Raw genomic sequence first — 27,352 nt, forward strand, 5'->3', positions numbered from 1 at the left:
TTCATAACCTATCTGCAAACAGTATTCAAAGAGAATAAAGGAAAATTCACAAATAATTTGACCAGCTCTAGTATGTGTGTGTCAGCTCAGGTGGGAATAAGAGGTTTTAAAAAAAATAACACAAATTACTTCACCAATTAATTACACAGCTTCAGCAACATACAAGGTTTTCTTAGAAGGTGGGTATTTCATCATATTACATTTCAGTTCCAGAATTAATTAGTTAAACCTTATAAAGTACTCAAAGATAAAAAGCTCTATCAGAGTGCTAAAAAACAATAACCCGAAGCCTCACTTCTAGTGTGTACGTGCAAGAGAGATTTACTCCGCAGTGTTTCAACTGCAGCACCTTAGGGATACTTGCGACTAAGTTGGTTAATTTTCTTAAGCCCTTCCTTGTTGTTGATCGTTTTGTGCACGGTGATGAGAAAAGGGAAAGCAGAAGGGAGTTCCACTCTGCTGCTTAACTTCTGATGTCCCCAGTGCAGGCACTGAAGTTTATCAGCCAGGTCCTTTCTTCCAGCCTGCTCCAGGGCATCCTGAAGGATCTTTGTCTTGTTAAGTTTATTCCATGATCGTTCATACCTGCATTTGTCACATCAAACATTACAGCATCGTGATCAGTCAATATAAGATATACGTCATCCCCATTTGTACTTGAAGTGCACCAACTGCTATGCCAGGTTTCAGAGTAGCAGCCGTGTTCGTCCGTATTTGCAAAAAGAAAAGGAGGACTTGTGGCACCTTAGAGACTAACAAATTTATTTGAGCATAAGCATGAACATCCGATGAAGTGAGCTGTAGCTCACGAAAGCTTATGCTCAAATAAATTTGTTAGTCTCTAAGGTGCCACAAATCCTCCTTTTCTAACTGCTATGCCATATTTTATAAAAATGTATTTATTTACCGCCCCCCAACAGAAAAGATACTGTCTGAGGCCTTATTTTCCTTCTAACATCTACTGCCATCCTAGGATTGCAATGGAGATAAGAGCAGGGACACTGTAGCAGAAAGTAGTCTAAGCTCCTGGGTCTGCACTTCCAGTAAGAAAATCAACACTGGTGGAGCTATACCCGTTGTGAATTACTGGTCCTAATTTCCCATGGCCAACATTTGCAAAACTGGGTACCCTAAATTTAAGGTCTTTGGTCCACATTTAAGTACTTAAAACAGGGCGTGATTGTCCATAGTGCTGAGCAACCAGCAACTCCCTTTGACTTTAATAGAAGCTGCTGGATGCTCAGCACTTGCAAAAATCATCACTACCAAGACATAGTCCGCAGATGGATGTTATTCTAAACCTACTTATGGGAGTGGTATTAATGACAAACCACAGTGTTAAAAGGGAAAGAAAAGTGCCTTTTATAATGGGAGGAAATACTCCCCAGAGAGAATACCGTTGCTTATTGTATCCCTGTAGAACAAAGCAGGTACAGATTAAACCAAAGTGCTATACTGTACAGTAATCCTTATTGCCTTATAATTTGAAGTTTGCCTGTAAAATAAAAATTGTAACGAACAAATCAAATACCTGCTTTACCTCTCACTTTCTTCAATACTCATGACTGTGTATAATCCCGACCTGGTACTTTGGTATAACAATGGTAATCATTATTAGGCAATACTTTTTCAGAGATTCCAAGTCCAGAAGGGACCATTGTGATCATGACCTTCTGTATAACACAGGCCACAGAACTCTCTCCCCCCAAAATTTTTAGAGCTTCTTTTTAGAAAAACATCCAACCTTGATTTGAAAATTGTTAGTGATAGAGAATCCACCATGACCTCTGGTAAATTGTTCCAATGGTCAGTTACCCTCACTGTCAAAATTTATGCCTGATTTCCAGTCTGAATTTGTCTAGCCTCAACTTCCAGCCATTGGACTGTGTTATAACTCACTCTGTTGAAGAGGCCATTATTAAATATTTGTTTCTCATATAGATACTTCTGGACTGCAATCAAGTCACTCCTTAACCGTCTCTTTGTTAAGCTAAATAGATTGAGCTCTTTGGGTATGTTTACACTGCAATAAAACACCCATGGCTAGCCCAGGTCAGTTGACAAAGGCTCTCAAGGTTTGGGCTGTGGAGCTGTAAAACTGCAGCACAGAAGTTTGGGTGGGCTGGATCTTGGGCTCTGCAGGGTCCCAGAGCTTGGGCTCCAGCCCAAGCCCAAACAGCTGACACGGGCCAGCCATGGGTGTTTTATTCCAGAGTAGACATACTCTTGGATTCTATCATAAGGCATGTTTTCTAATCCTTTACTCATTCTTGTGGCTCTTCTCCGAACCCTCTTCAATTTATCAACACCTATCTTGAATTGTGGCATGAACTGGGGACAGTATTCCAGCACCACTCGCACCATTAACAGATACAGAGATAAAATAACCTATCTACTCTTACTGGAGATTCCCATTTATGCATCACATGATCGCAGTAGCTTTTTCGGCCACCGTATGACATTTAGAGCTCATGTTCAGCTCATTATCCTCCATGACCCCCAAATTTTTTTTCAGAGTCACTGTTCCCCAGGACAGAGTCCCCCATTCTGTATGTATGGCCTACATTCTTTGTTCCTAGATGTATTCATTTACATTTAGCCATATTAAAATGCATATTGTTTGCTCCCCACTTACCAAGTGATTCAGATCACTTTAAAACAGTGACTTGTCCTCTTCATTATTTACCACTCCCCCAATTTTTGTGCCATCTGCAAACTTTATCAGTTATGATATTATGTTTTCTTCCAGGTCATGGACAAAAACATTAATAGCATAGGGCCAAGAACCAAACCCTGCAGGACCACACTGAAAACAGAACCTTTTTGATGATGATGATTCCTTGATGATGATTCCTTGTTTAGAGTTACATTTTGAGACTTATTAGTTTTTAATCCATTTAATGTGTGCCATGGTAATTTTATATCATTCTAGTTTTTTAATCAAAATGCCATGTGTTACTAAGTCAACCACATTACCGAAGTCTGAGTATATTTCATCAATACTATTAACTTTATCAACCAAACTTGTAATCTCACCAAAAAAAAGTATCAAGTTTTTGACAGGATCTATTTTCCATAAACCCATATTGCATTAATTACATTACCCTCCTCTAATTCTTTATTAATTGAGTCCCATATCAGTCGCACCACTATCTTGCCCGGGGCTGATATCAGGCTAATAGTCCTATAATTATCTTCCCACTTTCACTCCTGTTGATTCACAGATCTTCACTCTCTCTTGTGAATCTAAAAGCAAAATACCTATTTCTGAAGTCTCTGGTTCTGGTCTTTGGGTTATTCAGTCTGCTGTTGTATTTCAGTCCCAGTGAAATGCACCATAACAAAGCTAATCAAATTCTAAATATCCATCCAAAACTTCTATTTGTTCACTTTTTATTTCCTATCCCTCTCTTTTCCTTTCTGCCTCTTTCTCTTTCCGCCACTCTTCTCTCCTAGGTATCTGAAAGTTAGTACGATGATGCACTGCTATGGTGAACATACTAGACCAGATTAAGTGCCACTGAGACAGAGACCTATGTTGGGTTTATAGTCAGCTGTGTGTTCTCTTCCCCAGCTAGAAGCTCTGTTGGCTGTTGTGCAGATGGGGACTATAGACCTGTCTTGTCACCATCTTTTCTTACCTGTTTTGGAGCAGGTGGGGTTGTGTCTAGTTATGGGCAGTAGCAGGGAGCAGTTCTTGTACCCAAGATTTCAGAGACTGCCTGGGGGAAGGAATTGTTGGTGCAACAGGAGACACTTGCAGCCTCAAGCAAGGGCCAGACACAAACTGCCTCATTTGAGATTGTTTGAATTAACATACAATACAAAAGGGGTCATAGCACTCAATATTACAGAGGGATCCAGGAAGGTGGCCTTAGCAATAAGGATTATTTCAGTGACTGCAAAAATCTAATATATTGAAAATATCCACCAAATTGCTTTGTTTGGCTAGTTGATTGGACAGGGATTAGAGGTCATCTCAACAGTTTGCTTAATATCTGATTCATCCATGGGTGTGTAAGAATACAAAGCTAGCGATATTGTATTTGTACATGGTTATGCTTTAACCTCTTTTGGGCAGGCACCCTGTTATTTGTCTGGCACAGTTTACCGTCTATTCAGCAATAAGCACATTTAGATTGCTACAGAAACAATAATAAAGGTGGAGAAATGAATAATAAATAACTTTAAAGAGAGGAATTTGTTCATGCTGCACACAACTCAACTGTCTCATCTGTAAGCTGAGAACATTTCTATCTCCTCTTGGACATGCCGAAGTTTTGCTGCTACAATTCTAACAAACTTTAATGAATATTTTGACATTGTGTCTGTATCAAAGTATGAACTCCACTTTGTATTATGTATTGAACATATCTATACTTATTGGTGGGCAGCCTATTTACTGCATACCATACAGCTGCCCTACCTGGAAAAGGTAATGGATGCCTCATTGAAGAACTATCACTGAGAAGCTATCAAGGCTGCTGTCTAAGGTGACTGAATTTTATTATATCAACTACTGGTCCTACCCAGGGTTCAAGTTTTTTCTACACAGGCGGGGCAAGCATGACTGGGGGAGGGAGCTGGATCTTCCCAGTGGAACATATGGCACAGGAGCGACTTACTTAAGAGCAATGTTCGCTCTGTGCTGGAGGACTGACCATTGCCACATGTAAGAAGGACGTGAAGGAGAAAGAATGCAGGAGGAACTCTACCCAGCCTCAAACACTGCTGACAAACCTGGGACTCACAGATGCTGTAAGATCAAACCGGGGGAGGGTGTGTTTCGGCAGTTATCTTGTTTTCAAAAATCTGTAAGTCTTGAGTAGGTTAAGTGTAAAGTGACTCTGATTAAGAAATTCCTTTGCTAAGTCTGTGTTTCTAGCGTTCTTGCCAATCTGTCCCAGCAAATGGATTAAAATAGAAGCTCAGAGTGACCACAGCATAGGTGGGATTCTGGGGGAGCATGTGTGGGTAGGGGACTGAGAGATCTGACGCTGGTTTCAGGATTTAGGGCAGCTGGGCGTCAGTCTGCCACATGCTGAAGAAGGGTGCCAGATGAGATCTGAACCTGAGTGTGTGCTCTTTAGTCCCAGAACTAGAAACAGTGACGAGACTCTACCCAGACAGAGTTAGCTTGGAAGCACATGGGACCCAACAAGTGGGTTTACTTGCAACAGACTGCTGACCATACAGAAGAATAGTGGGTCAGGTTGTGACAAGTATCATATAAACATTTCTTTTGAATGAGATAAAAAAAATAGGAATAAGCTAAAAGTAGCCCCATAGGTCAGGGCTATCTTAACTGTAGGATGTGGATGAAAGTATAAAATGATTAATACAACTATTTATTTGAAAGGATGAAGGACTTTGCACTCCTCTCTCAGCTTGAGCTACTTACCAGCATTCCAGCATTTTCTGTGCTTGAGTCTTCTTCTCTGTGCTAGCTGAGTGAAACTGGGTTATTTCTGCTCTGCTGAATCCCAGCTCATTAGCAACAATTGTCCACTCAAAACCCAGCTGCTTACCCAGTTCTTGTACTGATTTCAGGTTAATCACAGCATCCTAGTAGTCAAACAAATTCACATTGTTTAATGTATGAACGCAAAACTAAAAATTGAGGAAAACTAGCTAGTGGGTAGTACTGCTGAAAATGATTTGGGGGGTATAATGGATCACAAATTGAATACGAGTCAACAATGTGATGCAGTTGTGAAAAAAGCTAATATCATTCTAGCGTATATTAACAGGAGAGTCATGTGGAAGACATGTGAGGTAACTGTCCCACTCTACTTGGCAGTGGTGAGGCCTCAGCTGGAGTATTGTGTCCAATTCTGAGTGCCACACTTTAAAAAAGATGTGGACATTCTGGAGACAGTCTGGAGGAGAGGAACAAAAACTATAAAAGGTTTAGAAAACCTGATCTATGAGGGAAGGTTAATGAAACTGGGCAGGTTTAGTCTTGAGAAAAGAAGACTGAGGGGGGACCTAATAACAAGGTGGAAGGTGGAATCTCCTTCCTTGGAAGTTTTTAAGGTCAGGCTTGACAAAGCCCTGGCTGGGATGATTTAACTGGGAATTGGTCCTGCTTCGAGCAGGGGGTTGGACTAGATGACCTTCAGGGGTCCCTTCCAACCCTGATATTCTATGATTCTATGAACAGTCTTCAAATATATTAAAGGCTATTATAAAGAGGAAGGATCAATTGTTTTTCATGTCCACTGAAAACGGGCAAGAAATAATCAAATTTGCAGCAAGGGAGATTTAGGTTAAACATTAGAAAAAACTTTCCAACTGTCAGGGTAGTTAAGTACTGGAATAGGCCTCCAAAAGGGGCTGTGGAATCTCCATCATTGGAGGTTTTCAAGAACAATGCGATGGACTAGATGGTCTCGATATCCTTTCCTGCATTACATTTCTATGATCCTATGACATATACGTATTGAAGTAAAGAATGGATCATCTTTTTGTTATGTGTACGGTGCCTAGCACAGTGGGGTCCTGGTCCGTGACTAGTGTTCCTATGTGTAACCACACAAATAACAGTAATAAAAAGCCTGGAGCGATTTATATACACATAATATATCGGCAAATAGATGTGCACAAATACTACATATTTGGTGGTGGTACATATTTGATAAAAGGTGGAATCATGCAGTAAAATGCATTTATAATGCAGCTTTGGATATGTCTACACTGGAGCTGGAGGCATAATTTTGGCTTCTTTGAAACACTTCCGGAGAATATGCCATGCGACAAAAACAAACAAATAAAACCACCCCTTTATCTGAAGATTAAGTGTACATTTTGTTTACCTCTTGGGCTTTATTTGGCATTTTTAATGTAGATTCCACTTGAACATCTGGCAAAACTTCTTTACTTTCTAGGTAGCAGCTATCATTGGGATGGCAATAAGAAAGATAAGTATTTTCAACTAGATATAATGCAATAGTATTTTTCACAGAAATTATATTTCACAAATTACTTTCCAAAAGTATCAATACTAATAGTTCTTACATGCCTATGGCATTTACTGTTTAAACAGCATCAGCTCCTCTAACTGCCCTGGAAAAGCCAGGAGATGCAAATGAGCAGTAGATAATACTCCACAGGTCCTGTCACAGAGGGGTGTCAATTCTTCTGGGCTCTCTTTATTGCTGTTGAAATCCAGGTCTGTCCTGAACTGTGATGGGGAAAATCAAGGGGAATGCATTGTGGAGGAGGCCGTGGTGTCAAAACCTAAGCCCATCTGATGGCTCAGGTGAAAGCTGATCAGCTGTTCACCCCATCAGATCTAGGCAGGAAATAAGAGACGGCAGAGTCCTTTTCTTGTGCCCACGTTTCCTGACCTTGCTGTTCCACCACCTCTTTACAGCTCTAATGGAACACTGTGATTTTCTGAGCCAGGTCCCCCAACATTTCATTGATACTAAATGCTTGAGATGATACATGAAAATTAAAACCAAAACAAACGCTGCTGTCCACATACTTATGCATGTGCAAATTAGAGCCCAGTACAAAATCAACGTGAACATGTAATACGACTATACATTCGTTTTTATGCATATTCCCTATTTTTGGTTGTGTGCGAACAGGCACTTTCCCACACTGCTCTGCGCGCTATATGGAGTCCAAACTGACCTTTCCTGGGGTTTGGCTTTACTGACAGAAATCAATTAACAATAAGATCACAGAAAATCCTGCTTAAGCTGTCTCCCCTCAGCCCACTCCCTGGAACCTCTGTTCCACAGAGTCACTCCCGTTTCCTTTGTATCTATGTTGGAATAATGAGGCATACGCCTCAATGACTCAGCTTTCTCAGCAGGGTCAACACATGCTAACAGGTTGAGGATGTTTTAGGCAAATGCTGCCAGTTTATTACCGTGTGCATATCGGGAGCATAGTTTTGAAAATGTAGCTCCTCGTACACAGCTTTTCTCTGTGGTTTACACCCCAGCAGGCAGAGGCAGAACACTTCTTTCAGTAGGCTGAGAATTCATAAAGGGAATCTTTCATGAGGATACGTTGTCCAGAGCCTCTGGCTGCTGTGTCGGGTATTCCCATGTCCATATTTTAATGAAACATGAATTTTAATCATTCTGATCCTATTTCCTTCTTCCCCTGACTTCTAGAACAGGACAATATTCCTTTTGTAGCCTAGCAACATATTCCTAAATGAATCAGCAGGAATCGCTGTAAGATGTGCTGAAGTCTATGACTTCTCATGTGTCTAAGTATGACAGTACTTTCACAGCATTGCTAAATTATATATACATTTCTGATGTGCATGGGTTAAACATAAGTTTAGGAAGAAATACTAGAAAAACCAGTAAGCATAACAGAGTGATGGGCAAGACACTGGAAATACAGATTTTTTTTCTAGACCAGTATAAAAATATCACTCTTAATAAAAATTCAGCCTTCATTTAGTCACTTGTAAAATATATCAGCAAAGTTCTCAGTGATCCTGCAGCTACGAATGAATTCAGTCACTTGGAAAACCAACAAGTTATTCTTATTAACCATATTACAAAAATGAAGCTTGTTTCTTTGACTTAAGTCTCTGTTAATCAGTGTCTTTAGTATTTTTAGGATTATGAATGTTTCCTGAAGTAGAAATAAATACAGTTAATTCCCAGAAATAGCCTCCCCCCTCCCCAATCATGATAAACCAAATTTCATAACCAGCAAAACTGTTTGCTTGGCCATTACCTTATTTTTTCTGTCCTCCTTATGCAGCTGAACAGTGGCTCTGCTTTCTGGAAAAGAAATTCCCAAACAAGTTTACAACAGGATTTTCTTGTTCAAAGAAACTTTTGCTTGTATTACCCACCTTTTTAAAAATCTTAACCTTAATGTTTCTAAGTTGTTTCTCACCCAGATCAATAACTGTGAAGACCACTTTATGATAATCTGTTAAATGAAAAACAGCCTTTCCGATATATACTTTGGATGTTGCTAAGTAGTAACTACAACAAACCCCAACTGCATTCTGTTAAAAATTTAAAAATTAACAATTTTAACCCAAGGTCATTTGTTACTTGTGACTGTTGCACTGGGTAAAGCAATTTCTATTAATTGCTGAACGCACTACTGGAAAACGCTCAGATACTATGGTGATGAACATGGTATGAGAACTTAGATAGAACAGAATTTCATATAAACAGTTCTGTAGTAACACACTTCTTTTAGTTTATATTTACCATTATCCTCAGATTTAATGGAAGATGTGTGTCTAAATCTCTTATGCTGCCTTAAAAATCTTTAACAATATGAATAAGAGTATCAGCAATTGCTTACCTCTTAATCTTTATTCAGCATTTTCAGGTCTTCTCCACTTCAGCAGCTGGCAATTTCTGTACTTGGAATGGAGGAGTTATAAAATGAGAATGGTCAGTTGGCCTGGCAAATAATGAATTTTAAAAAAAACAAACACGTAATTTCTAAGAGTTCTATTGTTCCCCACTGTGTATCCATTTAAACACTTGACTGCAAATAAACTGTAAAGCTGGCATGTATAATTTTGGCACATACAAAAAACATTATAGAGACTATTTCTACACTGACAAGTACAAATTTGATACCAGTTTGATTTGATACAAGTTTCATACCATTTTCTGGAAATTGTGATTGGCAACTACATGTGTCAACTCCAATTTGTTGAGGTTACTACTTTATTTACAATACAATATTACTTTATTTTGTACAGCAACTTTCATACAAACTATATCCCAAAATGTTTTACACAGCTAGGTTATATAATCACAGAAAGAAATAATACAATTCAAACATTAAAGAGCAGGTAGAGGGAAAGAGGAATTATGAGGTAGATACAAGGGAGCAGACAAAGAGTTTGAGATAGAAACACAGGAAGGCAGATGGCAGGAGCTATAAAGGTGAAGGCTCTTTACCAACTGTAATGAGACTGTGTGAAAGGACACAGGGGCAGTGAGTCTAATGGAAGAAATGGGTATGGGAGCAGATGTGCTAAGACAGACCAAGTCCATGTTAGGTTTTAAACGTAAGGAGTCACATTGTGGGGTAAATCCATAGTAACTCCTTTGATTTTAGTGAACTTCAAAGATTAACTGCAATTAAGTTATTCTGGATTTATACCAGCGTAACTAACTGAGTTAAATTTGTCTCAAGGAGGGAAATTGTGAATTGGATCAAAGAGTACCTTGAAATCAATCCTGAAATGACTAGAAAGTTGTTTGTAAATACATGTAATTTGGTTGTGCTTCTTGTATTCATGAGGCAGGCCTGGCAGGAGCATACTGCATCTGCTGGAGTCTGAAGAGCTGGGAACTATAACAGTCAAGCTGAGAGGAAATGAAGGCATCAGTGGGTATTTTCCAGTAGTAAGGGTTAGGGTAAAGATGTACATTGGTATTGTGGCATATTTGGTGGTGCATATATTTGCACAAATAGGAGACACTGGAGAAGACAGTTCTAGGTCAAGGGTGACACCGATTATTTGAATAATGGTAGCAAAGGGCAGGTGCTTAGTTGAAAGAGGAAATAAAGGAGATTCTCCCTTTCTTAGAAGCCGAATAATATTAAAATGTGGTCCCTCAAAATTACTTTTACAGAATAAAACGGAGACTTGAAGACTCATGGGGTTAGTGAGAATTTAAAAAATTAAAATTAATTAAAATTTAAAAAAATTTTAAATCAGTTTGAATCTAACTCAGGTTGCGACCAGAGGTAGATTTGACCAAACCCCTAAATCTGAACAGTATAATTGGATTTGAGTTTGCAGGGCCATAATGTGTCAAATACAAACAGTGAACACAACTACTGCTCAAAATGGAAAAGTGTGGATTTCAAACAAATTGAGGTGTTCAGACCTCAGGGTGTAGACTCAAACTCCTGTCAGGTAGTCGCAAAGTGAAAAGTCGGTGGTCTCAGTGCAGTTCCTGGCAGACAGGTTTCCACATCAAGCCAAACGACAAATAAATAGTGTTATGTTAACATCTAAAGACCCCAACCAAGATCAGGCCCTATTGTGCTAGGCACTGTATAAATATATAGTAAGAGACAGTCCTACTCCGAAAAGCTTATTGTCTAACTAGACTAAGCAGACAAAAGGTGGAAAGGGAAATAAAAATACAGTAGTGAATGGTCTTTCTTAAGGTCACAGAGCCAGACAGTAGCAAAACCTGGGTCTGAAATCAGATCTCCTGAGTCCCATTCCAGTGCTGTGGATATTGGATCACAGCACCTTTCTCTTTCTACAATAATCATTAATGCACAATAGTGCTAATAGAGTGCATGACTCTGTACAAACCAAGGAAGATATGGTTCCTGCCCCAAGGAGCTTACAATCTAGGCAGATAAACAATACAATTCAGATACAAAATGTACCGGGAGAGGAGAAAACTGACTGATCAGAAAACACCGCAGGTTTCTTTTTAAACATAAAACATTTCTTTGACAAATTAACATTAATAGGACTTGCTAAAGAAGTGCAATTTAAAAAAGGATTAGAACATACAGAGCATAACTAGTTACCATAAAATCCCCTCGGGTGCGGAGTGCCAAAGGCATGAGAGTTTGGGAAGAGAGGTGATCAGCGCATATGTAGTAAATATGCCCTGGAGTATCAGTATCCCTAGCTAATTCTTAGATGAGGTAAAACTTCTGTATGTGATCAGAAAATATTTAGTTTAGGTATGCAACAGGAAATAGCTGCCAAAATGCTGAAGCATGGTCCAAAGGCAACAATGCCTATTTAAATATGAAGCTTCTCATGCTTCGCCAGAAGCTGGGAATGGGCGACAGGGGATGGATCACTTTCTGATTTCCTGTTCTGTTAATTTCCTTTGGGGCACCTGGCATTGGTCACTGTCGGAAGACAGGATACTGGGTTATATGGACCTTTGGTCTGACCCAGTATGGCCATTCTGATGTTCTTAGAGCCCAGATTACACTTTAAAAAGACACAATACCGACAATAATTATGAATGTGCTTTTTGGGAAGGAACTTAAATGATGCATTTCAGATGAAGTAGAAAGTAAGTTTTAGAAACCACACTTACTATCATACAAATGTGCCTAATGAAAGTGTCCATATTGATCCTAATCCAACTTTACCGTGACTCTCACCTCATGTTGGCTTAGTTTGTAAATTTTACTTCTGATGGAACAATTTGTGAATTTTTAATAAGTTATGGAGTAGAGGCTTTTCAACTTGTCTTCTTTAGTAGCCATTACATACAAAATCAGAAGAACCACCAGGGAGAAAAGAGACTGTCAGTGGTGAATAAAGAAAACCTCTGATCCTTTTTCACACTAAAAAAACCAAGTGTTTGGATTTTTTAAAAGATTTATCTATTAAACTCAGCATATTGAAATGTCTTTGATTTTTGGTTGCCTTTTTTCAGGAGCAAGGAACAAAAGTTCTAACCATTTTAACTTCTCATTTTAAGATTTTTTTGTTTAAACAACATACAGCTATAGTTAGACATTTTCTACATAATCACACCAATTCAGGTGTTCTAGGCCACTACCTGCATAGTACTTTTCCTTATTGGTCATGTGAGCGATGAATAAATGTAACCATTACTTGACCTATGACCACAAGACCATTCAGAGCATCCTGAAAAGTTGCTCCTATGTGGGCTGGTCTCTGAGCTCCTTGAAATTTCTCACAGTGTGGCAGGTACCACAATAAACAAACACAAGCAGCACACAAGGGGCTGAATCTGTAATCATTTAATTCCTCTCTGCATCCACAGAAAATATCACAGAGCTCAAAAAAAAAAAAAAATCACACTCCCTATTGTAATTTACAGTCAAGGTCCCCAATCCTGCACTCTTTGGGTTTGTCTACACATTCCTGCCGTACAGACTATGAGGGTATGAACTGTAGCATGCACTAGCATGCTGTGCTGTAATGCCATATGGATGCCGCTGACATGAACTAAAAGTTACCTAAGTTTGCATTAATATAGCCTTGTTTGAAAGAGGCTAAGTTAACATGAGCTGGGTATCTCCTAATTCATGCCAGCAGAATTCACACAGGGAAGTGACAGCACAACACGCTACTGCATGCTGCAATTCATACCCCCTGTAGGCTGAACTGCAGGGCCACAAAGACATTGCCATTCCTCAAGTAAAATGCCCATTGAATCAATGGGTGTTTTGCCAGAGTAAAGAAATGCAGGGGGCAAGCACTTATAAGGTACATCACATTGTATCTGGGCCCAGAAATACTTCATAGCTTGTACGCTTGCTCTATAATTGTCTGAGACTCTCTCTAATGAGGTACTCATGATTTTAAAAGTGGCATCACTACACATTATGAACCCACAGTAACTCTTCATTAGAAAGTCCATGAGCACCCAGTGGATCACAGCCAACAATCTGGGAAGCACGATGTATAGCCATCTTCTTTTGCAGTCTGTGGACCTTTGAAGATGCTAAACACAGACCACGCTATCATCTGAAAAAATAGAAATCAACTCCATTTGTGAATTTTAGAACACTAACCTTAAGAAAGTGTTTAATCATTTACGTCATGGACTCCAAGCTGCAGCTTTCTGTGACAGTCCTGCAATCAATTATGTCCATCATCCTTCTGTTTTCCTCTCCCAACATACGTCCACATGTTGGGATCACTATATACTTGGTCCCTTCCGGATTCTATGATCAGTAATCTGGCACTGTGTAGCTAGGCAGTGCACTCATCTGAAAATTCACACAAGCAACAGCCACTAAAATAGTGTCGTGCATTGGAGCATGACTCCAACTTTGAAGGACTTGTTCATGAAACTAGTGTGTGACCATTCCTGACTTGCAAGGAAACACAAAGAAAACATGGAGAGAAGAAAGAAAATAAATGTTCCTCCAAGTAACTGGAGAAAAAATCATGGACACACAAATATATAGTAAAAAACACAATGGGGAAGATACCATAGAAAGAGGTGTGACACAGAGATGGGACTTACCATGGTATCATGAAAAACAGATTAATCAGAACAAGGTTTGAATCTCTGTATACTTGCAATATATTTATCATGTATGTACAGTATTGCTTTCCATGAATCCAAGTTAGAAAACTTGACTGAGATTTTCAAAAGTTTTTAAACTCGCTTTTGAAATAAATGGCATCTGTGTGGCTCACTCCCCTACCTTTCTTTTGAAAATCTCAAACTATGCTTGCGGTGGGTTGCACTTGCATCACCTTCAATTTTGTAACCATTAAATCAAAGCATATTTGCTGGAAGGCCACTCTGCTTATACCATATTGGGTCTTAATTCTACTTTCTAGTACATGGGTACTAGTGGACTGCCACTTATCCACTCCTTGTGTTCACACACATGCTCTGTACCATATTTCTCCAAGTTATGCATGAATGTATTCCTATATATCTAGGAGAGGAATCAAAATCTTATATATTATATTGTATTTTAAGTAGCACACACTGAGCAAATTGAATTCAGATAACAGGGTTAAATAAAAAATAAATGCATTTACACCACTGCATAAATTGTGCAATTATCCGTTCAGAAAACAAAATATAATCACATTAACATAAAAATAAAAAATTTATTACAATCCATGGTCAATACATTTTTGAATACCATAAATTCTTAATTTCTAACCAACATTTTCTCAAAAAAAGCTTGTTTAAAATAGTAACTTTTGACCCTCGCTAGTTTAAACAGCATCTACAATGCTTTGTTAAATTATTACTGATCAGTTGGTCTTTGTCGTAAATTTCTTGATTTTCCATTTTCAAATTTTCTCTTTTTGAAGATCGGCACCTCTTCTGTCAGGTCTCCAAGGGAGGTGACTGTTTTTTCTTTAAATATCATTTTTGCATCCTCTGGAACCTGGAGCACTGGCAGAGGGAGATAGTCACTCTCTGTACTGGGAAGCTCTAAGTCCACTTTTTCACTAGGAGAGCAGATAAAAAAAATAATGGCTAGATGACAGAACAAGAATGGCACCACAGATGGCAGACAGCACTTTTATTTTCATAGCGGCCTGACAAAATTGTTAGGAAATTTTATAATCTTGGCACAAGTTTACTTGCCCATCCTCATCATGACCATGATAATCTGGCATTAAAATAAATATTGTATTTGCCCTGGGTGAGCTGGCAAATAGCAAACTAAAGCCCCAATCCTGCAAACACTCAAGCATGTAAGTATTTTGCTCATGTAATTCCTAGAACAGTCAACATTGTTATTCATGTGTAAAGTTAAGCAGGTGCTTAAGTGTTTGCAGGTTCAACATCAAAGGGCACAATCTTTTGGTACATGATTAGGGAGTTTTGCCAATGTACACAGGATCAGGTCACATGAGCTTGACTTTGAACAGTGGACAAGCAGCTACACCCACCATTGAAGTCAACCAGAGCTGCAGGTAACCAGCAGTCCTCAGGATAAGACCTTAAACCTAACAACTAAGAAATATAAAGGTTTGAGTTGCAATCATCAGCTGCCACTGTTTCTGTATTGTTCCACACAGTTCCAGCTTTCCCCACTAAACTGTAAGCCCTTGGAGACAAATAAACTGTAATTAGTTTGGTACAGCTTTCCAGCTGCACAGCCTCAAAGATGTTATATCCATAATAAATAAGGCTACAATTTAGTCCCAGGTATTTTTAGTAAGAGTCATGGACAGGTCATGGGCAATAAACAAAAAACCACGGCCCGTGACCTGTCCATGACTTGTGCTATATACCCCTGACTAAATCTTAGCTAGCGGGTGAGGAGGGGGGTGCTTCTCTGGTAGGTAGGGGTGGGCCGCTGCTCTAGGGAGATGGGGGGATGCTGCTCTGGCGATGGGGGACTGGGGGCCAGCAGCACTAACTGCTGGGGGCCACCGAGCAGCTGCTGCTTTGGCTGCCCCCAGGGCCTCCCACCTGCCACTGCTTCTGTTGTCCCTGGGGCCAGCTGCCTCGGCGGCCCAAGCAGCAGTCAGTGCTGCTGGCTCTGGGGGCCACTCCAGCAGTGCCGGTGCAGCTGGCTACGGAGCCGCTCCAGCACCAGCAGGTGTGGCTGTCCCCAGGACCACCTAAGCAGCTGGCCCCCAGGCCACTGCAGAAGTCACGGAGAATGCATGCATGCATAAATAAATGTCATTACACTAAAAAAAAAAAAAAAAAAAAAAAAAAAAAATCAGAAGAGTCACTTTATTCCATGGGCTCTGTCATAACAGGATTAAAAAGAACCCAGTAGTCTTGACTCCCAATTGCCTTGCTCTAAGTACCAAATTCCCATATGTTTGAGGATGACACAAGCAATTTGTAGCAACTAGTAAATCTGTTTACTACTAATATTGAAAGATATTTTTGGACTAATAATAAGTGACTATTTCTACTCTAGTAAAATGCACTATTTTAATTCATTTATAAAAAGATCATATGGGAAACTCAAACAACAACAGCTATCTGAAAAGCTCAAGCTCCATTTCTAGCTGCCTGTGGAGAAGCAACATGGGAAGGCTCGACCATGTCCTCCAATACATGAGTCCACATGGTCATGTTTTAGCTAATGAATGTGTAAGCAAGCAGAATAACCGATTTTACTAGTTATGTAGCAATCCGTGTAGCACGATTTAACCTATAATTTACAGAGAGAGAGAGAGAGAGTTCAACAAGCATCATCTGCTTCTCTGATCAAATATTACTCAATTTTAGGAAATATATACACAGAGCCAAATTTTTAAAGGTGAAAAAATTGTATGCATGCCAATTTGCATTCACACCCAGAATGCGACCTACAAAACTACACTTAAAAATCTGGCCCATGGCATCTGAATGCTAAATCCATTGAAAACCACCATCACCAGCAATTTGGTAAATTTACCCTGTGATTATAATGAACTTCAGCATTAAAAAAGAATGAAAATTACTTTTTAAATACTCACCATGGGTAAAATCCTTAAATCTTTACTCAGGCTCAACTCCCATTGACTTGAGTGTTAATATTGCCTGAGTGAGGAATTCAGGTTTTGGCCCTATAGGTAGGGCCTCTGGAACAGCAAGGTGACAGACATCTTATAAATACTTATGGTAAATGGACACTTACTATGGGTCTTCCTTTTCTGTAACTTCCTCCCAGTTACCATAAGGGTTTGTCTTTTTAGATACATTGTGGGAGGTAGCTTGTGGAACTGACGGGGCCTCATCCTGAGCAACATCAGTTTCTTGTTTAACTTCCTGCCACTCTCCATAAGGGCTTATCTTTTTAACTTTTGGGGGTTTCTCTTCCTCCGTTTCGTCATCGCTGTCTCTTTTCATCTAAGGAGGAAAACACCCCACTTTCAGCAAAAATGCCGAAATGAAACAACAGAATATTGCTCTTTTTCACATCTATTATTTATACTTCTCAACCAAGGAAAACCAAAAGCAATAAAGAAACAATATTTTAGTAGAATTTTAATATTTTTTGCCACAAGCGTCTTACTTCATTCAGAAAGAGACAGTCATTCAATACACACACAAGAAAAACAATCATTAGAACAAGCTATAGTTAAAAGTTCCCATCTCACACAGCTGAAAATGAGTGGAGTACCACATAGAAATTTGTTTTGTAAATGTGTATTATATATATATATATATATGCTTTTAATTCTTTTTTTAATTAAATGTTCTTTGCATACTTTCTTATGGATAACATTTGGTAGAACTTTGACTAGTTTTGCACACAGTGGGGAAGAAAATTGGAATAATACCTTAAAGCATTTGTATCTGGGTATTTTCACATTTTAAATGAAAACAATATCTTGGGAAGCCCAAGTTGCTGTTTCTGGACTCAAAATAAAAGGCACTGGAAAAATTTTATCTACCCACACCTAAAATTACAGCCCTCATTGTGAACTTTAGTATGAAGACATAACATCTAGTTTTGACACTACCTTTATCCTACCGTTGGTCTTGACAGACAATTAATGGGAAAGCCTGTAAGTGTCAAATTTTCAGACAACAGCCATGATCTTGTGGTGTCCCACTGTAAGCAGATACCTTTGAAGAATATGGGCCAAAAATTATAGCCCTATATTGAAGTCAATATCAATCTGAGGATCATCTACTTGGGAGGCCAATGCCCTTCCTTGGAAACCATGAGCACCTCTAGCTACATCCAAGTCATCTACATTGAAGAGTCTACCTTCCATGGTGTAACAGGGCTGCTGATGTGCCAATAGATGACCAGTTATTTATTTTGCTTTTCAAGCACTATGAAGTGCTAATTCTTACCGACGTCAATAAGGTTTAACCTAACTACAATAAATATAGACACCCAGAAAGATGAAATCACTTTATTCCAGAACATTAATATTGTACATAAAGTAAATCTGATGGGAAAAAAAAAAAAACGTACCTTTAAGTGTGTTTTTGGCTTTTGTACCTCACTTTTATTACCACCCATCTCAGCATCTGATTCAGATCTCTTTGAATCTGCTGTGGTATGTTCTTCAGGATGATTGTCATCTTTATTGCTCTCATACGAAGGTGAAACAAAACCATCAGGCTTCTTCCACGTTGATACTGTTCAACATATTTGGACAGTCACATTATTCATGTTTTAATTCTGACCTTACACGAGCTCCACTTTGACAGCATTAGCCTTAAGCAGTACCATGTGCTCGATGTGAAAAATGCAGTAAAGAATTTAGCATATGCCCTTCCACTTTTCTTTTTTTCTCGTGTTTTCTTTCTAGACTTCTCAAAATTACTTTTTCAATGTTTTATTTTTAAACACAAGTTTCATGACAGTTCCACTCAACTTATGACAAGACTTGCTGTATCCTGTCCTCTACTATGCATTAGTTCTTTTCCTTAAAGTAGAAATACTTCAATTAAACCTGTCCAACCTACTATACATTATTTACTTTTCATAACATTATTTCTCCTTTCAGATTGGATAATTTAACTATAACAACCCTAATAATGGGTTAGGATTCTTTGGCATGTAACTGTGAACATAATGAACACAGCTATAACACACTGTTCCCCACTACAAAAATACCTTTGACCATGCATTCGCCATCTCTTGCATTCATTACTGTAACATAGTCAGATATGGTGTCCCAGCCCTCCCCACAGATTTTAAAGCCAGCATCCCTATCTGCAGACTGAAAGTCTGTCGGTTTCCTCAGTGCTAGCTGACTCAATAGAATACAGTAGAACTAAGGCTCTTTAATTAAACAGCAGTGTTTACATATCCAAACCTGGTTTATTGGAAGTCCCTCAAACAGCTGAGGGACATGACCTTATTTTCAATTAAACAATGATGTTCCAGTAAACTTCTTGACTGAGGTGGTGTGATGGATGTATCCATCATATTGAAAATCCCAATGTCATCACTTAATTGCTTTAAATGCACTGCTTTTAATAAAATGTTCCACTATTAAGTTAAAAACCAAGTAATTTCCAGCATTCATTTGAAGAGTTGGCAATTAGCTGAAGAGTTTGCATAGACAGATTCTATTTGACTAGCCAAATCAGTTTTATAACACTGGAAAGCACACTGACTCTCAAAAAATTATTTGAAAGGAACACTCAAATTAATAAAAACTATCATACTTTTGACATTTTCATATTTTAGACATATTAATTAAAAACAGTTAACAAATGCACTTCTAAGATTTATTATCTTCAAAGAGCAAAAGCTTTCTTATTTAGATGTGTTGTAATGACATCTGGTGGCCTTCAAAGCTCTTAACAACAAAACAGAGCTTTTGTTGACAATGTCCCTTCTTTAGAACACAGGGTTAACTAAGAGGACATGTACTCCAAGAGAGTTAAATTGCACTGAAAATTAAAATCACAAATATTTGTCTGATGGTCACAGTGAATGGTAACTCAAAATCCGACAGGTATAAAATAAGACCAAGCAAAATAGTTACAAAGAAGTTGTTCAAGGTTACACATCTATGTAGAACTGTCAAAAGCAACAAAACACAAATGATAAAATACAAACTGGAATTTAAAAGAGAACACTGACAAATGACCTGCAAACAAACCTACAAAAACCCCAAACCAAAACCCATCTTTTTGCATATTTATGCCACATAAAGGCCTGGGAAGAGTTATTTTTCTGCTTCCTTAGAAATATCAAGACTGCCAAGTCTGATTTTCCCGGAGAACGTCAGTAGTCTCAGATGTTGTCTTTTCTATGCTCTGAAGATTTAAGTGAAGGGCAGGTTCTTTAATCATTTGGAAAGAATTTATTTCTCCAAAATGTTGATTAGTTATTACAGTTAAATAGGTGTTAACAACAAACAAATAAAAAGCAAAGAGTTTTTACAAGAAATTGACTAAAATCACTAAAATCACTTTCCTTAACTTTCATTCTTTTGGCATTATTTCACTAGTTCTCCATCCTAGAATTTTTTCAAGCCTAGACTAGTGCTGAATTTCTAATATGGAGGAAAAACAACAACAAAAAAAGAAACAAAGCCATCCTTTCAAATCTTCCTCATACATCATAATGAATGAAAAGAAGGATGCAGCTCCATTTTTTTTGCAGGTGAAGAAGGGTTTTTAAGTTAGATTGCTTAAACCTCTTTATTTCCACGTATTTAACTCAAAATTCTGACATGCAAGGAAAAAAGTTCTCTGTTAAAGATTCAAACTAGCATAGGCGCTGACTCCGTGGGTGCTCCGGGGCTGGAGCACTCACAGAGAAAAAATGGTGGCTTCTGAGCACGCACCGGCAGCCCCCTGATCAGCTCCCCCCCGCCGCAGACTGCCTCCTGCCTGCAGGCCCCATGGATCAGTGTCTCCCCCTCCCCCAGTGCCTCCCACCTGCCACGAACAGCTGTTTCGCGGTATGCAGGCAGGAGGCTCTGGGAGGAAGAGTGAGGACACGGCACGCTTGGGCGGGGGTGGAGCAGGGGCGAGAAAAGGTGGGGCAGGGGTCGGGCTTTGGGAGAAGGGATGGAGTTTAGGCGGAGTCTGGGGCAGAGCCGGGGCTTGAGCACCCCCTGGCACTTTGGAAATTTGGCACCTGTGCAAACTAGCGCTGTCAATTAATCACAGTTAACGCCTGTGATTAATTGAAAGCAAAATTCACGAGTTAATTTTTTTAACGTGTTAATCACATGCCTGTTGGCGGGGCAGAAGGCATCAGCAGCGGGGAGGGCGGGGGTGCTGAAGCCCCCGCCCGCAGCTCCATGGGCAGTGGAGGGGCTGAAGCAGCTCTAGCCTGCAGCTTCCCCGGCAGCAAGGGGGCTGGAGCCCTGCGCCCCGAACCCTGAGAACAGCTGAAGTTCCAAGCCCCGAACTGGGCTGAAGCCCTGCGCCGAAGCCCTGCGCCATGCCCCGAGAAGGGCTGAAGCTCTGAGACCTGTGGGAGTAGAAACCCTGAGCCCCAAGGGGAGCTAAAGCCCTGAGCTGGGCTGAAGCCCAGAGCCCACAGCCCTAACCATATATTTGAAAGTATAGAAAACCCCCAAAATTTAAATAAATGGTATTTTAATATTGTTTAACAGTGTAATTAAAACAGTGATTGGTGTATTGTGGCACTAAGGAATTAGAGAGTTTTCAGAAGATGGGGTGTTTTTTGATTAGGCCCTGTAGCGAAGTGATGACTCACCGGCACGGCACCTCCTGCTGGTCATCCAGGGAATTAGCTCTTTTCCGGCATACGGAGCGCCCTCTGTAGGCCGGTGTCTCGTCTGCCGCTGGCCCCGTGTCCCTTCTGGGCCCCGGTGCCCTTTGCTCTAGGCTTCTGCCCACCACAGTACCCCCACACTCTGGGTCTCCCCTGGGTCTTGCCTCAGTGGCTACTGCCAGTCATCATCTAGCCCCCACTCACTGGGGCAGACTGCAGTCTGTCATGGCCACTCATCATTGGCAAGGAGCTGTCTCTGCCTATTCCCAGGCTGTACCTCTGCAGACCCAGTACCTTTGTAGGCCTTCACCAAGGCTTGCAGCCTGGAGGTTTACCAGGCTGAAGCTCCCCAGCTCTCTTTGCCCTTTTCCCCAGCACTGCTCTGCTTCAGATACCTTGCTCCCAGGCAGCTAGCCCTTCCCACTCCAGGACTAGAGTGAGACTCCTTCAGCTCCTGGCCCCCAGCCCTCTTATCAGGGCCAGCTGACCCTTAATTGAGCTGGCCACACCTGTGGTCAGCTACTCACTCAGGTGCTTTCACTCCTTTTCTGAGCTACAGCCCTCTCCAAGGCTGCTTTCAACCCCTGTCCTCCAGGAGTGGGGCAGCCGCCCCACTACCAGCCCCTTGCCCTCTTGGTAGTATTCCCCTTTTGGGATAGGGTATTGGCCGTCCCATTTCTGATTCCCGGGTGATAGGTGATAATGAAATCGATCTGAGAGAAAAATAATGCCCACCTGAGCTATCTTTGGTTCAAGGCTTGAGCCTTCCACAGATATTCAAGGTTCTTAAGGTCAGAAAAGACTTGCACTGGGTGTCGGGCTCCCTCGAGGTGATGGTGCCAGTATTCCAAGACTAATTTAATTGTGAGTAGTTCCTTATCTATTATCTTATAATTCCATTCTTCAGGGGTGAGTTTTCAGGAGTAGTTAGTACAGGGGTGCAACACGTGCTGTGAGCCTCTGAGACAGTATGGCCCTGATGGTTACATTGGAGGCACGGCTTCCACTACGAATGCCTGGGCTGAGTCTGGGTGTGCAAGTAGCAGAGAAGTGGTGAAAGCAGCCTTGAGCTGTTTGAAAACATGGCAAGCTTCACGTGTCCAAACAAATTTGATGGCCTTGCAGAGTAGGTTGGTTATGGGGGCTATTTACCTTCAGAAACCTGTAATGAACAGTTGGCAAAATTTGCAAAGCCCAGAAGAACTGTAACTCCCGGAGAGAATAGGGCACTGCCCAATTGCGGATGTCCTTTACCTTTTGGGGGTCCATCTTGACTCCTTCTGGGGAAATGATTCTGTGGAGGGCTGGTCAAAGGTACATTTTTCCAATGTCACAAAAAGGCCAGGCTTCTGCAGTCTTTTCAGGATGGAATGAATGTGCTAACAAATCTGCTCAGGGTTATCTGAAAACACAAGTATGTCATTGAGATGGATGATTACATACTGGTCCAGGATGTCTCAAAATATGTTGTTCATGAAGTGTTGAAAGGTTGCAGGAGCATCTGTCAGCCTGAATGGCATTACTAAATATTTGAAGTACCCATAGCAGGGTCTGAAAGGCAATCTTCCATTAAACTCCTGCCCTGATGCACACTAGGTTGTAAGCACCCCAGAAGTCCAGTTTGGTGAAAATTCTGGCAGACCACACATGACCTAGTAACTCTGATATTAAGGGCAGGGGATACTGGTTTTGGACCACCTCCTGGTTTAGGGCCCAATAGTCTACAGAAAGGCTTGGCATTCTGTCTTTTTTCTTAATGAAAAGGACTGAAGCCCTTGCTGGGAAGGTGAAGTGCTGGATGGAGCCCTTGGCCAGGTTTTCCTGGACGCACACACAAAGGGCTGCCAGTTCTAGTTTGGACGTCGCATAAATATGTCCATAAGGGACCTTTGCCCCAGGCTGCAGGTCTATGGGGCAGTTGTTGTCCTGGTGCACAGGTAGCGTGTCTGCATTTTTCTTTTCAAAAATATCTGCATAATCCCAATACTCTTCAGAGAGATGGGAATTCAGGCTTGGAAGTCACTCCTGGTTAGCCGCCACCATCTTGCATTCCCCCACAGGTGCTGTCATTTCCAACTGGCTACAGGAAATGGGGACTGGAGGCTTGAAGCCAGCTGCACGCAGGCAGACTCTTCCGCAGTATTCCCAGGGAAAGCTGACCCTTTTTTCTCGCCAGGAGATGCAAGAGTTGTGCTGCTCCAACCAGGTGATGCCAAGAATTAGGAGGCAGTGCAGAGTTGAAAGGTTGCAGAGTTGAAAGGTTCACACTGAACTGTAGCACTTCCCAATGGGCCAGGATTACTGCCTCTAGGGGTTCTGTTTCCTGCGTTACTGGTCCTGGGGACAGGATGGATCCATCTATTGCCTCTACAAGGACTGATGTAGGCTTTAAACAGAGAGGGATTTGTAGTGCTCAAGCAGCTTAATCGTCTACGATGTTACTGGTAGCCCTGGAGTCAATCAGGGCCCACTAAGGGGGAATCAGTTTGGCCGCATTCATGGTATGTAACTTTACTCATACTTGGAAGTGTGGGGAGGACCTGCATGTCCTGGATCAAGTTTCTCTTGAGGACTGGGGAGCAGTTCCAGAGCCCTGATGGTGCCCAGGCCGCGTCTTCCCAACCATAGGGCCTGGGCTTGCTCATTTCCCAATTCCTTGTCAGTTGAGGTCCATAATGGACAAGAGGCAATGGCATGTCCTCATGCTTCGCAATAAATGCATAGGTTTCTGTGTGGTCATTGTTTCTTTTCTTCCAGGGTCAAGCATCGGTGACCTAGATCAACCTGCATCAGTTCACAGTTGGACCCTGGGGTTTCTGGTGTGGGGTGTGAACAAAGTGGTGGCAGAGTACACCTCCTCTCTTCCTTTCTCTCACACAGTTGGTTACTGATGCAGAGAAAGAGGTCAATAAAAGCATCCAAGTGGGTTGGGGTCTCAACTTAGGTTAGCTTATCCTTTACCTCCTCACCTAGGCTACACCAAAAAGGCTGAATTTGGGCTGCCTCATTCTACTCAATGTCAGCCATGAGGTGACGGAATGGGGCAGCATATGAGGCAGCTGACCCTTGCTCTTGCTGGAGCCTTCATAGTGTGGCTTCTACTGGGCGAGTCTGACAAGGGTCATCAAAACACGCAGAAAATGCTCGCAGGAAGCATTTTGTCTGTTAACACCCGGCCGTCCTGTTCCAGCACCGGGGAAGCCCAATCCAGTGCTTTTCCAGCAAGCAAACTGATCACTAGTCCCACCCTGGCCTGGCCGGTGGAAAAAAAGAGAGGAAATTGGTTCAGGAACCCCCTGAACCTCTGGCGGTTTCCATCAAAACATTTGGGTAGTGGTACCGCAGGACCCTGTTCAGAGGGCAGTGACCCAACCCAAGCCTGGAGCACAGACCTCTGTATTTATGCTGCATTATCTTTCCACTCTATCCTTCCCTCTGGACTTGGGGATTGCCTTTTAAGGTGGAGTTTTAAGAACAGCTTAATGGCTCAGGAGTCCCTGGCAATATGGCTTGATTGTAGCTATACTGCCTGGGAGCACAAAGGGACCCCACAGTTGGGACAAAAGCAGAGAATCTGCACATGGCCAGTCCTATCCTACTATGGGTCGCAAAGATCCGTAGGGTTTAGAGACAGAACAGTTGCCTGTTCTGAGGGGGTGTGCAGAAAGCTGCATTATGCAAGAAAAGAGTTTAAGAAAAACTCTTAGAGGATCTCTGCAATATCTCTCCCACTGGCATTTGTGTAGGAGGAAACAATCCAGGCTATTGTTATTTGATCCTACACTCATGTCAGATAATTATACATGTATGATCAATAATAAAATAACTGGTCAAATATCAAATTCAATCCACTACTGAAGTAATGGGGAAATTGGTTCGCCTTCACTGGCTGGATTATTTTCAAATCTAAATCTTACTCTATAATTTCCCAAGTTGTATATATTCTATTTTAGGAAATTTAAGCTTGCTAGAGAGAGTATGTAAAGTGTATCAGTGAAGATAGCCCACTCTCATTCCCCCCTTACTTTTTTCTTAACCGCTAACTCTCCTCTGGCTCTTTCCCCTCAGAGTACAAACATGCTTCAGTCTCTTCTATCTTAAAAAAACCCATAATTGACCAGACTTGCCTCTCCAACTAATGCCCCATCTCCGTTCTTTAATCTCTAAGCTCATTAATAGGGCCCTACCAAATTCACGGTCCATTTTGGTCAATTTCATGGTCACAGGATTTTAAAAATCGGAAATTTCGATTAATTTCTGACCCAAAGAGGAGTTATGGAGGGGTCACAAGGTTATTGTAGGGGGAGTTGTGGTACTGCTCCCCTTAGTTCTGCACTGCTGCCTGCAGAGCTGGGCCTGCAGTCAGCAGCCGCCGCTCTCCAACTGCCCAGCTCTGAAGGCAGCAGTGCAGAAGTAAGGGTGGTATGGTATGGTATTGCCACCCTTACTTCTGAGAGGCTGCTGGCAGGGCGCTGCCTTCGTAGCTGGGCGTCCAGCTAAGGAGCTGCTGTTCTTCAGCCGCCCAGCTCCGAAGGCAGCGTAGAAGTAAGGGTGGCAATACCACAACCCCCCTGCAACTCTCTTTTGGGTCAGGATCCCCAATTTGAGAAACGCTGGTCTCCTCCCTGAAATCTGTACAGTATAGGGTAAAAGCACACAAAAGATCAGATTTCACAGGGGAAGACCAGATTTCACAGTCTGTGATGCGTTTCTCATGCCAAATTCTCATGTTTCTCATGTGAATTTGGTAGAGCCCTACTCACTGAACATGCTATCTGCAATTGCTGTCTCAAGCTTCTCTTCTCCAATTCCATCCTCGACCCTGACCAATCTGGCTTCCACTCCTTGACCTTTTGCTCTCGCCTCTTCCTAGCCAAATCTCAGAACCATACTCCATCCTCATCCTCCTTGACCTCTCAGCCACCTTTAACACAGTTTACCATGATCATCTTCTTGAAACCTTGTTCTCCGTTGGCTTCCATGACTCTGTCCTCTCCTGGTTTTCCTCCTACCTCTCTAATAATTCTTTTAGTGTGCTCTTTGGAGGAGCCTCCTCATCTGCCCTCCAACTGTCTATGGGGGTTCCAAAGGCTCTGTCTTTGCTTTCCTTCTCTTCTCTATCTATACCTTATCTCTCGGTAATCTCATCCATACACACAAGTTCAGTACCATCTCTGTGTGGAAGATTCACAGATCCACCTCTCTACTCTAGATCTGTCCCTTTTGTCCAGACTAATATCGCAGCCAGTCGCTCTGACATCTACTGGTGGAGGTTTAGCCCAGGCTCAGCATGTCTAAAATAGAGCTCTTAATCTTCACCTGCAAGCTCTTCCCCCGACTCCTTTCTCAATCATTGTGGACAACATCAACATCCTACCTGTCACTTAGGCCCATAACCTAGGCATCATCTTCAGCTGGGACCTCTCTCTAGGTCCTCACACGAGGGCTACGTCTAAGTCTTACAGATTCTTTCTGCATAACATCGCTAAAATATGGCCTTTCCTATCCTTCCACACAGCTAACGCACTCGGCCTGGCTCTCATGATCTTGTGTCTCATCAATTGCTCCATCATTATCTTTTCTGGCCTTGACAAACACAATCTTGCCTCACTGATATCTATTCAGAATGCTGCTGCAAAGATCATTTCCCTAGCCTGTTGCTTTGACCATGTCACCCCTCTCTTTTCATCCCTCTATTGTCTTCTCCTTCTCTATCAAATCAAACATTAGCTACTTGTCTTCACTTCTGAGACCCTTCACAACTTATCCCCGCCCT

The 27,352-nt window shown here is 41.4% G+C and overlaps 2 protein-coding genes across 4 annotated transcripts in view; both read right to left on the minus strand.

Annotated features, from left to right (window-relative positions):
• Nucleotides 1–75: 75 nt before the first annotated feature.
• On the minus strand, nt 76–14,382 carry LOC144262398 (uncharacterized). The gene is made up of 6 exons (XM_077812160.1): nt 13,495–14,382; nt 9,301–9,356; nt 8,713–8,759; nt 6,816–6,894; nt 5,402–5,565; nt 76–585 (listed from the first exon to the last, which is right to left on the minus strand). The coding sequence occupies exons 4-6, from the start codon at nt 6,834–6,836 to the stop codon at nt 351–353; spliced, it is 420 nt and encodes a 139-aa protein (XP_077668286.1). The 5' UTR covers nt 6,837–6,894; nt 8,713–8,759; nt 9,301–9,356; nt 13,495–14,382; the 3' UTR covers nt 76–350.
• Nucleotides 14,383–14,534: 152 nt separating this feature from the next.
• The window catches only part of WBP4 (WW domain binding protein 4), a 31,206-nt gene continuing 18,388 nt past the window's right edge, over nt 14,535–27,352 (minus strand). For all 3 annotated transcript variants that reach the window (XM_077812139.1, XM_077812145.1, XM_077812153.1), the window contains 3 exons: nt 18,340–18,506; nt 17,047–17,258; nt 14,535–14,905 (listed from right to left, as the gene is read on the minus strand). In XM_077812139.1, coding sequence (XP_077668265.1) covers nt 14,698–14,905; nt 17,047–17,258; nt 18,340–18,506 — 587 coding nt within the window. In that variant the 3' untranslated portion in view covers nt 14,535–14,697. The remainder of the gene's footprint in view (nt 14,906–17,046; nt 17,259–18,339; nt 18,507–27,352) is intronic.

This window comes from Eretmochelys imbricata, chromosome 1, assembly GCF_965152235.1.
Source record: "Eretmochelys imbricata isolate rEreImb1 chromosome 1, rEreImb1.hap1, whole genome shotgun sequence".
Taxonomy (NCBI): Eukaryota; Metazoa; Chordata; order Testudines; family Cheloniidae; genus Eretmochelys; species Eretmochelys imbricata.

Excerpts from the sequence above, each read along its gene's own strand:
- LOC144262398 (XM_077812160.1), bottom strand. The coding sequence starts at position 6,836 with ATGCCAAATAAAGCCCAAGAG. Across the intron at positions 5,566-6,815 it reads TGCCAAATAAAGCCCAAGAG|GATGCTGTGATTAACCTGAA; the intron begins GTAAACAAAATG and ends TTTGACTACTAG. Across the intron at positions 586-5,401 it reads CAGAAAATGCTGGAATGCTG|GTATGAACGATCATGGAATA; the intron begins GTAAGTAGCTCA and ends TGACAAATGCAG.